The sequence below is a fragment of the Manis pentadactyla genome, chromosome 12, assembly GCF_030020395.1.
Source record: "Manis pentadactyla isolate mManPen7 chromosome 12, mManPen7.hap1, whole genome shotgun sequence".
Classification (NCBI taxonomy): Eukaryota; Metazoa; Chordata; class Mammalia; order Pholidota; family Manidae; genus Manis; species Manis pentadactyla.
In genome coordinates, this window is record NC_080030.1 from 24,012,499 (window position 1) to 24,023,799 (window position 11,301).

Sequence of the window (11,301 nt, forward strand, 5' to 3'; positions counted from 1 at the left end):
GACCAAAATTCTAACCTAAGGTCACCCACACTTTATGTTAACTGATAGACACACTTAACCCTTCTTCTATCTTAATTCCTTAACCTAACTCAAACCATAGCCATAGTTTCACCATAAAGCTAAACCTTAACCTACCCTAATCCTAGACCTACCTGATCACTAACACACCCTCACCATCACCTTGACCCATACCTCAATGAATCTGTAATCTTATTCTAACCCAGACCGATTACCCTAACTCTAACAATAACCATATCTTCACTGTAAACCTAGACCCAACCCAACTGTAACCCTGACCTCTAACTTGGACACAGGATCCAAAATCCCAAACCCCAGAACTTGAAATCTAACCCCTGAACCAGAACTCCAGAGTTGAACATGGACCTTCTGGATAAAATGAGAGTTCCTGTGGCCAGGATTCTCACCTGGCCATGGTTGACTAGCTCACTGCACACCTGTGGGCAATACATGGCTGTTGACTCTATCAAAAGAGCTCCGTTCCATTGTCTGGGTGACATGGTGGCAGGGCTTCAAAGGCTGCAGGAGAACAGAGAGGAGGCTGCAGTGGTGGCAGCACCGAGGACAGAGGACCCCAGAGGACAGCTATATGGACAGAGGGGCCCAGATGCAGAGACCAGCTTGCTGCATGCAGACTCACTCTGAGTGAATGGGATTCTAGGGACTGACCTGCCACCTGGAAATAAAGTTGTGTATAACCCTTTCACCCCAAGAACGTTTTGTTGTCATTTTCTTTTGTCACACTGAATCCATAGTGAACTTGTCTGGAGCTGAAACCCATTGGTAAGACAGACCTAAACCACAAACCCTGTACCATAACACAAAGCCTATCAGTTAAACACACACTGCAAACTGAACCCAAAGCCCTCACAACAAACTGGAACCATGAACACTTATACAAACCCTAACCCTTACCTGTGAAGCCTAACTGTCGACTCTCACCCTGACACCTCACCAGGAGACTAGGGAAAGGAAAGGAACAACCATGTTTTCTTCAGACTTCATTTGAATATGCTCAAGGACTGCAGCAGACTGCACTGGGTCTCTGTCTTCAGTGCTGCCACCACATTTAGTTCCTTGGATCTGCCCTTTAGGTGCATGGATTTTTTGGTAGTCACACCTTTATGCACACATGATTTCCTTGCAGGATACTGGTAAAAACAGAAAGGAAATGTTTCCTGCTGAATCTCTGTTTCTTGTATACTGGGCCTAAGCTCATTGAATGGGGTCTTTTGGGGTTTTTTTGTCTTGCTTCACTTGCCTTGCATAGGTCTCACCTGCAAGCACCTGATCTTCATCCTGTGAATCTTTTCTCGGACTGAGAAACCTGTGTTGTTTAGGTTTCTTGCAACATTCAAACACTCACTTGGGGTGGACACACAACTGGTGGTCATTCCAGAAGGCTACTTTTCCTGTAAGCAATGAAATTGAAAACTTTGTTGCTTTGTTCTGAAAGCAGAGGTCTGGGACTCCTTAGACTTCATGTTCCTTTTGTCAAAAGAGCCATTTCCATGTGATATCAGTTGGCAAATGTCCTTAAGTTCCTCCTCATCAAATGTTTGTTTCTGAGAAGGCACAGCTTTTCAGATTGGTGCTGGCAATTGAGAACTATTTAAGGCAGGAGAAGCGAGAGAAAAGAAGAAACATGAAAACAAATCCCCAAATGCCTCCATTCAGCTGGCTTACAGCACATTATACAAATAACAGGGACTCAGTAGGAAACATTTCCTTTCTGATTTTACTAGAATCCCAGAAGGAAATCATGTGTGCATAAATGTGGGACTACCAAGAGACCCATGCACCTAAAGGGCAGATCCAAGGAACTAAACAATGGTTCTGCTGCAGTCCTTCAGCAGATGCAACCAGAGTCTGAAGAGGACATGCTTGTTTGCTTCATTGCCTAAGGCTCTACATGAGGGTGAGAGTCAACAGTTACGCTTCAGCAGGAAGTGTTAGGATTTAGATAAGGTTCCATTGTTCTAGTTCAGCCTGACAGTTTCAGTCTCAGAGTGGTCAGGGTTCAGGTTTTAGTTCATCTTCAAGGCTAAGGCTTTGTGTTAGGGTTCAGGATTTTGAGTTTAGGTTAGGGTTCACCTCTGGGTTCTGTTCCATTGGTTAATGTTCAGCTTCATGTGTTTGGCATTTCAAGATCAGGTTAGGGTTAATGGTTAGGGTTGCTTTGAGGTAAGTATTACAAAAAGATATCATTATGTTAGAGTTATGGTGACTTGCCAATGGGTTTCAGCCCCAGGCAAGTTCACTATGGATTCAGTGTGACAAAAGAAAATGACAGCAAAACGTTCTTGGGGTGAAAGGGTTATACCCAACTTTATTTCCAGGTGGCAGGTCAGTCACTAGAATCCCATTCACTCAGAGTGAGTCTGCATGCAGCAAGCCGGTCTCTGCCTCTGGGCCCCTCTGTCTGCACAGCCATCCTCTGGGCCTCTGTTCTCGGCGCTGCCACCACTCCAGCCTCTGCTCTGCTCTCCTGCAGCCTTGCAGCTCAGCCACCATGTTGCACCCAGTGCACTGGGCGGAGCTGTTTTTATAGTCAACAGCCATGTATTGCCCACAGGTGTGCAGTGAGCGAGTCAACCATGGCCAGGAGAGAATCCTGGCCACAGGAGCTCTCATTTTATCCACATTCTCCCCCCAGGATTCTCTCCTCTCAGTCTACGTGCCCTTAGTCCTCTGTCATAGTCCCTGAGCTAGGAAGCTCGAACATTGTTCTCCAGCCTCTGCAGCAAAAAGTCTTGCAGACACACAGGCCATACTCGTGGCTCTGTCTCTGACCTCTGCCTCTTTGGTCTTAATGGCTGGAAATGCTGCTCTGGTTTCAGTTGTTGCCATGGCTCCAGTAAAATCCTATTTGGATTTACATCTTATTTCCTTCTATCTACTCCTGGCCATATCAAATCAACCCACATCTGGGTCTTCGTAACCCTCATGAGGCCCCTCAAATTCCTCCTGTAACAGGTCTTATTTATTTCTGGGTTCTCGTTGCTTCAGCTACTGTATGTGTCACCTCACATTTTGTAATCACTGCCTTAAGGCGGGCTGCACTGTCAGGGAAGACAGTTTTCACATCTCTGATCCCAATAGAACAATTCCATCCACCCCTAAATCCCACAGCCACCGGCTCAGGCTGAGTAAAGGGGTGGACCATAGAGTGCTCCACGAACTGGGGAGGGGGCTGCTCCTCTCCTTGGGTAACTTTCAGCTGCTGGGTCTTTATTTTCTTTAAAACCACAGGGCGGGATTTCAATACAGGAGGCGCCAGTGCCTCTGGCATCACCCCTTCATCCTTCCCCAGCTCCTCCATTTCTGGGGCTGATGGCACCTTTCTCTCCACTCCCCCAAGTGCCTCCTCTACTGTAGTGCCTCGCAACAATGCCAGCTGTCTTCAGAAGGTCTCTTACCTTCAGCTCAGTGCTTCACAGCTGATTTTCTCATGCCACCTCTGCCTGTGCTCCCCTCAGGAGTTGTTTGGCTTGATGGCCTCTTCCTCCTTCAGAACACCTGTCAGCACTGCCATCTCATCTGCAATGGCACCTTGCTGCTGGCGCTCTCATGCCGCCTCCTCCTGCATCAGTGACATCTCCTTCCTCATGGAATCCACAGAATTTTGCAGCTCGTGTTCTTGTGCCACCATTCTTGGGTTTCCCCTGTAGACCTTTTTAAGACTGTGAGAAGCAGCCAACCCACAGTCCCTGCTACATCCCGGGCACTATGTTTCTCAAATGATCTGCTTAGTATACCAAGAGCCACCCCTACTGCCTCAAGTGTCACTTCCACTTTCCTCCAGTCCTGGGGTGGGGCCCAGTCCTCTAGGAGGCAATCCAACTCAGACCACATTCCCACTGGGGAATGATCCATTGTCTCCCCATTCACAGGGGCAGCCTGCTGAAGCACCCCTCCCATAAGGACATCCTGTCTTTTTCCATGGTCAACAGTGAGCCCTGCTGACTATGCCAATGTCTTGCCAATGGTTTCAGCCCCAGGCAAGTTTGCTATGGATTAGTTGTGACCAAAGAAAATGACAGCAAAACATTCTTGGTGTGAAAGGGTTATACCCAACTTTATTTCCAGGTGGCAGGTCAGTCACTGGAATCCCATTCACTCAGAGCGAGTCTGCATGTAGCAAGCCTGTCTCTGCCTCTGGGCCTCTCTGTCCACACAGCTGTTCTCTGGTCTTCTCTGCACAGCCGTAACACACAGCCATCATCTGGTCCACTGTCCTCAGTGCTGACACCACTCCAGCCTCTGCTCGGCTCTCCTGCAGCCTTGCAGCTCTGCCACCGTGTCATGCCCAGAGCACTGGGCAGAGTTCTTTTTATAGAGTCAACAGCCATGTGTTGCCCACAGGAGTGCAGTGAGCTAGTCAACCATGGCCAGGAGAGAATCCTGGCCACAGGAACTCTCATTTTATCCACATATGGTAGGTAGGTTGTTAGGTTAGGATAACAATTAACTTTGCTTTTGAGAACAGTGAGGTGCAATTGAGGGAGAGGGTGAGGATTTGTGATAGCGTTAGGGCTACATCTAAGATTAGGGTTATATTAAGGGTTAGTTTAAGGGTGAATTTATGGTTATGGTTAGGGTTAGGGTAAGGGGTTATATTAGGAGAAGTGTTTAGTTTGTCTTAAGGTTAACGGTGAAGTGTGGGTGTGTTGTCAGGTCAGGGATCCTGAATGGTGAGGATGGTGATGCCCCAAAAAGCAGACACCAGAGACAAGGCTCACGGTACAGGTCTAATTTATTGAGGTGGGGTTACAGTTTATACAGTGGGCTCCTTCCTGGTTCTTGGAACTACACCACTCAGGCAGCCTCCAATCACAGCGGCACTAGGTAACCGCACTATGGGGGAGTAGGGTCGGAGAGGGCAGGTCTCCGTGCTCAGAGCCTGATTTCCAGGTACACAGTGTGTTGTGACCTATTCCGGTGAGGAGGGTTTTCCCAACCAGTGGCCTTAGGGCTGAGGAGCTCAGTAGACCTGGTCTCTACCCATGGCAGGTCCCACTGGTAACTTCACCATTTTTGTCCGGTCATGGCTCTGTTCTCAGGCATCCCTGAGGAAGGCAATGAAGGCAGCTGATGCTCGTTGTCTGCCCACATGGGTGAGGATGAGGTTAGGGTTTAGTTCCAGGTTAGGGTTAAGTTTAGTGTTGGGGGTAGAGTGAAGTTATGGCTTCAGTTAGAGTTAGCTTAAGTGATTAGGGTTACTGTAGAGTTTCACATGACCTCCAGTCTAACAGTGAGGTGTGAGTGTGGCTGAGCATGAGGGGTGAAGTTTAAAGTGAGGTTAAGGGATATATTTAGGCTGCAGGTTGAGCATTCTCATCCACAATTTGCAGAGAGGAGTGCTAGGCTCACAGATGGGTCACCTGCTGTTTCTCTTGTGCACCTGCCTTTTCTAGGAACATGGCTACAGAACAGCCCAGGAGAAGTATCCACGCTCACTAGGGTTAGGCAGGAACCAAGTGGCTTCTCTATGATCCACATAAGTCACCATGGCCCAAAACACAAACATGCACCTTGGATTTGAATTCTTTTTTCTCTATAGCCACCTGGGCAATCAGCCCCAAGCTTGCCAAGGACTTCACCCAAAGTTGAGGCCACAGGGACTGAAATGGGAACATGTTTCCCTCACTGTCCCTAGGACACAGTCGTCACAGTCACTACTGTGATGTCATATATCTATTGCAACACTGGTGCTCATGCAAGTGCTCCATACCAGTCATGCTACCCTTTAGGTACATTACCTCTTGAGCCCTGAGAAGATGAATCTTCTCAGACAGTGAGCATCAGGTGTTCATCACATGTATGGAGAGCTCTGCCAAGGCACTTCCAAATGCATGAACTGCCAGCACACGTTCCATAACTCCTGCATCCATCCATCTACACTGGCGTCCTTTCTCCTTGATCCAGGTCAGGGTTCAGAATGGGAATCAAGAGTTAGTTGTCAGGGTTCTGAGGGGCACAGGGTTAGTCTTTAGATTTGGATGCAAGGATTTAGGCTGGAGATCAGATGTCAGTTTCCTGCTTAGGAATCAGACCTGGAGTTTGGGTTTGCACTGCTTATGTTGTGGGATTCTTGTTCAGGCCTTAGGGTGGCAGTTTGTGGTTTTAGAAGTTTGATATCAGGATGCAGATAAGAGTTAAGTTTTAGGGTAAGTGTTAGGGTTTGAGTTAGTGTTGAAGTTTAGGGTTAAGGTTTGTTTTAGGTTTTGATTTAAGGCTGCCAGGCTTAGATTTAAGGCTGCCACTTAGGATTATGGTTAGTGGTTAGGATTATGGTTAGTGGTTAGGGTTAGGGTTTTACATCAGGGTAGTAGATGATTAAGGTATGTGTTCAGTTTAGGGATAGAGTTAATCATGACTTGAGGGCACAGGGCATCAGCTTATTATTAGATTATCTTCAAGCTAACTTATAGATGATCTTCTCACTGAGATGACATTTCCTTGTGAAATTCCATTAACCACAGGAAATTAAATGAATGAATTGGAAACAGAATATCCATAGCTTTGAACAAAATATTCCAAGGTAAATATCTATTTGAATTAAATTACTGGGGTAAATAATTTTCATAGTCCTACCTTTAAAACTATATATGCTCTTACAGTTTGTAGGTTAAATTCCCACAATGAGAGACAATGGGCTCACCTCAAGATGTCTGCTAGACTGGTTCCTTCTTGACCATCCAGGCAAGAATTCAATTATTTAAATGTTACAAGATCAAGGAACAAGATACATGACTTAAATCATGGGCCCCCTACACCTACACAGCCAGCTGGAAAACATGGTATAATATCTCCCTAACTCCAGATATATTCAGTCTATTTTTCTCACTCTTTTCATTTGGAGAATTGTGACTAAACTATTCTGGCATGGAATCATGGCATATTGTTTTTAATCAAAATATGAGTCATTTGATACCATCTGCCAAAATGAACCCCATATAGAAAATATAGGTGAGCTTGTCTTCTTGGTTTTTCTCACCTTTGGACACTGAATTTTGGAGGTGGGATAGTCTTTTGTCTTTCTTGTTGCCCTGTGCATTGTTGGTGCTGAGCAGCATGCATTCCCACATTGCCAAGTATCTCCATTGGAATAATCATCCATCCTTGGGGTCCACAACCCAGAGTAGGAGAACAGGAGGCATCCTCGCATAAATGCAAGCAATGTCCATCCGTTACCCACAAGACCACTTTACACATCCCTTTTTGGCATGGAAAGTGGGTTTCCTCAGAACAGAAACCCAAAGAATGCCCTTTACTGAGAGTTCAATCCCATATTCCAGATCAGACTTGAAGATCTGTTGCTAGTGTTTAACATACTTGAAAGCTATCCTTTATCAGAGACAAACATTTGATAAGTAGTGACTACAAGAAAGGTCCCAATGATGTATAACTGAAATGATTGTTTTGGCAAAAGGATTATGAAGCCTAAGATATGTCATGCCTCTGCTTTCTGTACAAAGCAATCAAGTTTTCCCCTTCATTGATGACAGTAAAAGTAGTTTTCTGGAACTACCCGTGGTTTTGTGTGATCCCAGTAAATGTTTGAAGATTTCAAGAAGCCTAATCCACACAGGATTTTGAGTCTGAGAAATGACTCACTCAGAATGCAGGATAGGTGCTGGCAAATGAGACATAGGCAAGGCAGGAGAAGCAAGAGAAAAGAACAATCATGAAAACAAAAACCAAAATGACTCTATCAGCTGGGTTACAGCCCAGTCTACTAGGAACAGAGATTTTGCAGGAAAAGTTTCCTTTCTGGTTTTACCAGGATCCTTTAAGGAAATTATCTATGCATAAAGGTGGTAGTTCCAAGAGAACCATGAGCCTAGAAGGAAGATCCAAGGAACTAAATAATGTTTCTATGGCAGTTTTTCAACAGTTGCAACCAGGGTCTGAAGAGGACATTGTTGTCCCTTTATATTCCTAATGATCTTGGTGAGGGGTCAGGGTGAGAGGTGATAAGCTTCTCAGGTAAGTATCCAAGGTTCCTGTTTGGTTTGAGGGCTTCAGGCTCTGGGACAGCTCAGTGTACAGTTTGGGGTTTGTGTTCAGGATTTAATTTTGTGTTTGTGTTTAGGGTTTGGAGTTCAGGTTTTCGTTCAGCTATGGGATTCTGGTTCAGGAGTTAGAGATAGGGCTCAGGGTTCAGGTTTTGGAGACATGGAGCTCAGTTTTGGGGTGAGGGATAGGGTTTTGTTTGGGTTAGGTTTACAGTGATGAAATCATTATGATTATTATTAGGGTAAGGGTTTAATGTTAGGGTAAAAGTTCAGTTTAGCTTTGGAACAATGTGAGTTGCTGGTCAGTTTGAGGGTTAGGATGAGTGTTAGAGCTCAGGATATATCAAGGTTTAAAGTGAGGTTTAAGTTTAGAATTAGGGGGAAATAATGGATATGGTTAGAGTAAGGGTAAGGTGGTTGTTTAGGAGAAGGTTTAAGTTTATCTACAGCTAACAGTGAAGTGTTAGTGAGAGTGAAGTTAGGACATAGAGCTAGGTTTAGGATTAGGTTTATGTAAGGTTTAGGGTGGATTTATGGCTTTAGTTAGAGTTAGCATTATTGCTTAAGTTTAGGGTCAGTGTTCTATTTATCTCCAGGCTAACAGTGAGGTGTATCTGAGGCTATGGTGAGGGGTTAAAAAATGAATAAGGATAATGTTGTCATTATGGAAAAAATTATTCTTAAAAAATACATGTTGCCCCAAGAAAGAAATGGGAATTTCCAAATATTTAGTGATTCACAGTTGAAAAAAGGTGTGGAGGAAGGAAAAAATGGACAAAGGGAAACTGTGAGAAAAATCAGAAAGTTTAATAACTTGGATTACTTAAATTGTATAAAGAATTTAAAGTGAAAGTCGAAATTTCAGGAAATAGAAAGAAGTTCTCCTTTCAGAAACTAATTAAGGAATAGTCATTTCTGGTCCTGAGGCTTTGAGTCCTGAAATCATGGGCACTTCATCCCCAGAACAATTTGCATTTTGACACCTTCCATACAAAGGACTCTTTTTAGAGCCCCTTTTATGTCTTTGTTTCTTAGACTGTAGATGATGGGGTTGAGCATGGGTGTGACCAAGGCATACATCACTGAGGCTGTTGCACTTGAATGCGAACTGTACGTAGCAGCAGAGCTGAGGTACACTCCTAGGCTTGTACAATAATATAAGGAGAGAACAGAGAGATAAGATGCACAGGTGGAAAGTGCTTTATACTTCCCCTGAGCTGATGAGATTCCACATATGGCAGAAATGACCTTCAAGTAAGAGTAAATTATACCAGCTAGAGGAGCCCCAGCAAGTAGCATTGCTGCTGCATACATCACGGTGTCATTAAGGGAGGTGTTAGAACAGGCAAACCGGATCACCTGTTTGATTTCACAAAAGAAGTGGGGGATTTCCAAGTCTTTACAGAAGGACAATTGTGACACCATTAAGATTTCTAACAAGGAATGCAGGGCACTTATGACCCAGCAGACCAGAACCAGCAGCCCACAGAGCCGGGGACTCATGATGACCGTGTAGTGCAGAGGGTGGCAGACGGCCACAAAGTGGTCATAGGCCATCATAGTGAGAAGAAAGTCATCTAACACTGCCAAGTGTATGTAGAAGGACATCTGACTGATGCAGCCTGCAAAGGTTATAACTTTGCTTTCTGTCCATATAGTGACTAGCATTTTTGGGATGGTGGTGTTGGTGAAACAGATGTCTACAAAAGACAGGTGGGAGAGGAAGAAGTACATAGGGGTGTGGAGGTGGGAGTCTGATATCACAGCGAGGATGATGATCAGGTTTCCAAACACAGTGATCAGATACATGGAGAGGAAAAGCCCAAATATGAGGGCCTGCATTTCTGGTTCATTTGACAATCCCAGAAGAATAAATTTTGAAATTTGTGTAACATTGCCTGCTCCCATGTGGTGGTGCTGATAACTAGGAATGAAAAAATACCACAATTAATTTTCACACAAATGGGCGTTGCTGACATTTGAAATGCTACAATTTATCATATAGTACAGTAAAATAATCAATATGTATTATCTGTATGACTCTCAACACATTCAAGATTCTTCTTTGACATTTCTGACTAGGAATTCCTGTCCCACTCTCAGCCTTTACCCCAAGATGTCATGTATTACAGTTTTAATGAGAAATGATTTCATGCATTCGAGGATTATATATTAACTACTGATCATTTTCTAGTTAAAGGGCATAGGATGGTAAGTAACAAAATCCCTAGAATAGAATCATGGTGAAGGAGTATAAGCAAATAAATACATATCATGTGAGATGGTGAGAGTTGCTAAGGAAAAAAAGTATAAAATATAGTGGATGGGGTGTTGCTTTTCACTGAGAGTTCAGGAAGACCTGCAAACAAGTTGACATTTGAATAGAGATCTCAAGATACATGGGGACACATGCAGTTATCTGGGGAAGTGTGCCCTGCAGAGAAAGAGCCAGTGCAAAGGCCTGAGGAAGATATTTTTGATATATATGCAAGAATCAAAATGGAGACAGTGTCATGAGAAGAAGGAGCAAGAGGGAGAATGAGAGGACGTGGTGTCAGAAGATGCTGAGGAAGGAGGTGGCTTCCCTGCCAATGAAACTTCAAGACACAGGCAGTCCATTGTCTGTTTGTTCTTGAACTTCATTAATTTTCAAGCAAACCTTTGAGTAGAATGGATCCCCTTTCAAGCAAACCTATGAGTAGAATGGATCCCCTTCTTATTTACATGTACTGATTAATGTTCTTTCATCTTTCTTTTAAGGATCAATTGTAGGAATAAATGAGCCCAGCTACTCCTGCTTGGAGAACTGCTCATTCCCCACAAAGCAGAAACACACACAGTGCACTACGACTCCCTGGGGCCATTTTCTTACCAAGATCTTATCACCCCAGCCATGTTATTTAGGGAAGGAATATTGCTGTTCAAGCCGTTACATCAGGTGACCTATACCTAAAGAATATGGAACTAGCACCCAGTTCCAATGGCAGAGTCTCCATGGCATGTGAACATGAGGCTCCATTTTAATATGACCATTCTGCATTTAATGAAACATTTAAACCAGTTAAAACATAAAGAAAGGAAAAAATGAATATGATGGGGAAAAGGATTAAGTGGCTCAGCTGGTCCCTGAGAGGTTGTGATAAGTAATAGAGCAACCTTGGCCCTGGCAGCATACCAAATACACTTATATCCCTATGATGTCCAGAATAACTAATAAAGCAGCAAAAGACAATTTATCCTAAAGAAAAAGGAGTGATTTATT

At 44.1% G+C, this 11,301-nt stretch overlaps 1 protein-coding gene across 1 annotated transcript; it reads right to left on the reverse strand.

Annotated features, from left to right (window-relative positions):
- Nucleotides 1–8,981: 8,981 nt before the first annotated feature.
- LOC118920057 (olfactory receptor 7A10-like) lies at nt 8,982–9,848 on the reverse strand. The gene is made up of 2 exons (XM_036900485.2): nt 9,497–9,848; nt 8,982–9,211 (listed from the first exon to the last, which is right to left on the reverse strand). Exons 1-2 carry the CDS (start codon nt 9,846–9,848, stop codon nt 8,982–8,984), a joined length of 582 nt encoding a protein of 193 aa, XP_036756380.2.
- Between the last annotated feature and the right edge of the window lie 1,453 nt (nt 9,849–11,301).